Source organism: Rutilus rutilus (assembly GCF_951802725.1).
Source record: "Rutilus rutilus genome assembly, chromosome: 2".
Taxonomy (NCBI): Eukaryota; Metazoa; Chordata; class Actinopteri; order Cypriniformes; family Leuciscidae; genus Rutilus; species Rutilus rutilus.
The window spans coordinates 868,237-870,736 of record NC_140210.1 but is presented as its reverse complement, the minus strand read 5'-3'; the positions used below and the strand labels follow the sequence as shown (position 1 = coordinate 870,736).

The 2,500-nt window shown below is 38.8% G+C and overlaps 1 protein-coding gene across 1 annotated transcript in view; it reads left to right on the top strand.

Annotated features, from left to right (window-relative positions):
• Positions 1–2,500, top strand: part of gas6 (growth arrest-specific 6) — a 23,457-nt gene that overhangs the window by 15,714 nt on the left and 5,243 nt on the right. The window contains exons 10-11 of the mRNA XM_084395264.1: positions 62–251; positions 1,574–1,738. Of these exons, the coding sequence (XP_084251390.1) occupies positions 62–251; positions 1,574–1,738 (355 nt within the window). The remainder of the gene's footprint in view (positions 1–61; positions 252–1,573; positions 1,739–2,500) is intronic.

Here is a 2,500-nt window from a genome sequence, read left to right as displayed (position 1 = left end):
TCGTTCATGACCGACCCATCTCTAGTAAACATGCATTATTTCAGTGGCTGTTTCCCCTCAGATTCACGGCGGAGTTTGACCTCAGGACCTTCGACCCCGAGGGCGTGATCTTCTTCGCCGGCGGACACTTGAACAGCTCCTGGATTGTTCTGGTGGTGCATCATGGGAAACTGGAGCTGCAGCTGAAGTACGGAGCCGTGAGTCGAGTGACGAGCAGCGGCCCGCTGGTCAATGACGGACAGTGGCATAAGGTCAGAGGTCACTGCAGGGGTCACGACTGAAACACAGGTTCACACACAACACACTAGCTGTGTTTCCGTCCAGAGTTGAGAATTTAACTCGCGCGCAGAATTGGAATATCACAGAAATCATTTGCGAATAAAACAGCATGTGATGAACAAAATCATCACTTCCTGGTGCAAAATATCAGCAATAAAATATAAGTTGTTGCAATCTTCTTATGCACTTTTTAGAATTTATGAAAACATTTATTTGCCGAGTTTACAGAGGTTTTGTTGTTGTTGTGATATTGCATAAAAATAGGTGGATGGAAACATAGCATATGGATTTCCTGATCCTGATCATAAAAGTCAAATAATATCATATCTGTTTGTGTAGTTCACAACAAAACTCTTGTAAGTCTCTATGAAATGATAATAATAATAATAATATTCCTATTTAAAGATTTCTTTCGAAAAATTTCAGCTTCCAAAGATTCTTTCTCAGAACTTCAAAAAATATCCCAATAAATGTCAATATGAATTTTTATGTCGAAATTAAAAACATGTATTGTAGTCAGGGTTGTTGTTATAACTGAAGCAAAAAAAAAATTGTTCCTTGAAAGAAAATAAAACCTTAAGTTAATAAAATCAAATAAATAATTTATATTTCAGCTAGTTGCAACATTTCTCATTTTCATTTAGTTTAACATTGATGTGCTAAAAAAAACTTAAAGTGAAATAATAATTCATAAAGAAAAACTATATAGTCATATTTAAAATGACTTTAAATAAAATAGAAAAAATGAAAACGGAAAATATAAATTATAATTCAAAAAATGAATAACTATAATATATCCCAATTATACTAAAATAACACTTCTTCTAGTCATTGTCTGCGTGAATTGCATTTATAATGTTTTTGTTAGTAAATTAATAGATTTTGTTAGAGAATAATAGATTAATACATCACGTCATTAAAGAATTTGATCACTTTTTCAAGGTTAAAAAGTCTTTATTTGAAAAGATCTTAAATTGTCGCAGAAAGTTCCAAACTCATAAATTCATGACATTAAACGTCACACGAGGGATTGTTTTCCTTTAATGTTTTAATGAATTCAGAAGTAAAGTGAATCTGCTGAGAGCTGTTTATAGCAACTCTTCAAAGTTTAAATTGTGTGCTTGATGTGACACACCAAACTTTCCCTTGATAAAGCCTCTTGTGTGTGTGTGTGTGTGTGTGTGTGTGTGTGTGTGTGTGTGTGTGTGTGTGTGCGCGGGTGTGTGTGGGTGTGTGTGTGTTTGTGTGTGTGTGTGTGGGTGTGTGTGTGTGTGTGTGTGTGTGTGTGTCCCAGATCTCAGTGGAGGAGCAGGGGCGGAGTCTCGTCATCAAGATTGACAGGGAGGCGGTGATGAAGATCGCAGTGAACGGGGATCTGTTCACGATGAATAAAGGCATGCATGAGCTCAACCTGACGGTGGGAGGCGTTCCCTTCAGAGACGACGGGCTGGTCAGCAGGGTGAGACTTACACACGAGTGAAAACTGTGGCTGTACACTGACCAAACCAGCTGATACGTGATGGCAACTACTGTACATGCATGCCATTTAAAATGTCTATATATATATCTTTTATTTTGTGTGTGTTTGTTTTAAATGTGTCTATTGTATGTTCTGTTGTTGACAATTTGATTTCAGGTTTCAATTTGGTATCATTTTATTTTATTATTATTTACATCAGTCTCTCATTCATCTCATATCAGTCTCAAATTAGTTTTACATCAGTCTCACATCATTCTCTCACTAGTCTATAATATGTTTCATCAGCCTCTCATTGGTCTCTCATATTAGTCTCAAATCAATCTGGTTAACTGGTGTGTGTGTGTGTTGATGATCGCAGGTTAACCCTCGACTGGACGGTTGTATGAAGGACTGGCGCTGGTTAACTGGTGTGTGTGTGTGTGTGTGTGTTGATGATCGCAGGTTAACCCTCGACTGGACGGTTGTATGAAGGACTGGCGCTGGTTAACTGGTGTGTGTGTGTGTGTGTGTTGATGATCGCAGGTTAACCCTCGACTGGACGGTTGTATGAAGGACTGGCGCTGGTTAACTGGTGTGTGTGTGTGTGTGTGTGTGTGTGTGTTGATGATCGCAGGTTAACCCTCGACTGGACGGTTGTATGAAGGACTGGCGCTGGTTAACTGGTGTGTGTGTGTGTTGATGATCGCAGGTTAACCCTCGACTGGACGGTTGTATGAAGGACTGGCGCTGGTTAACTGGTGT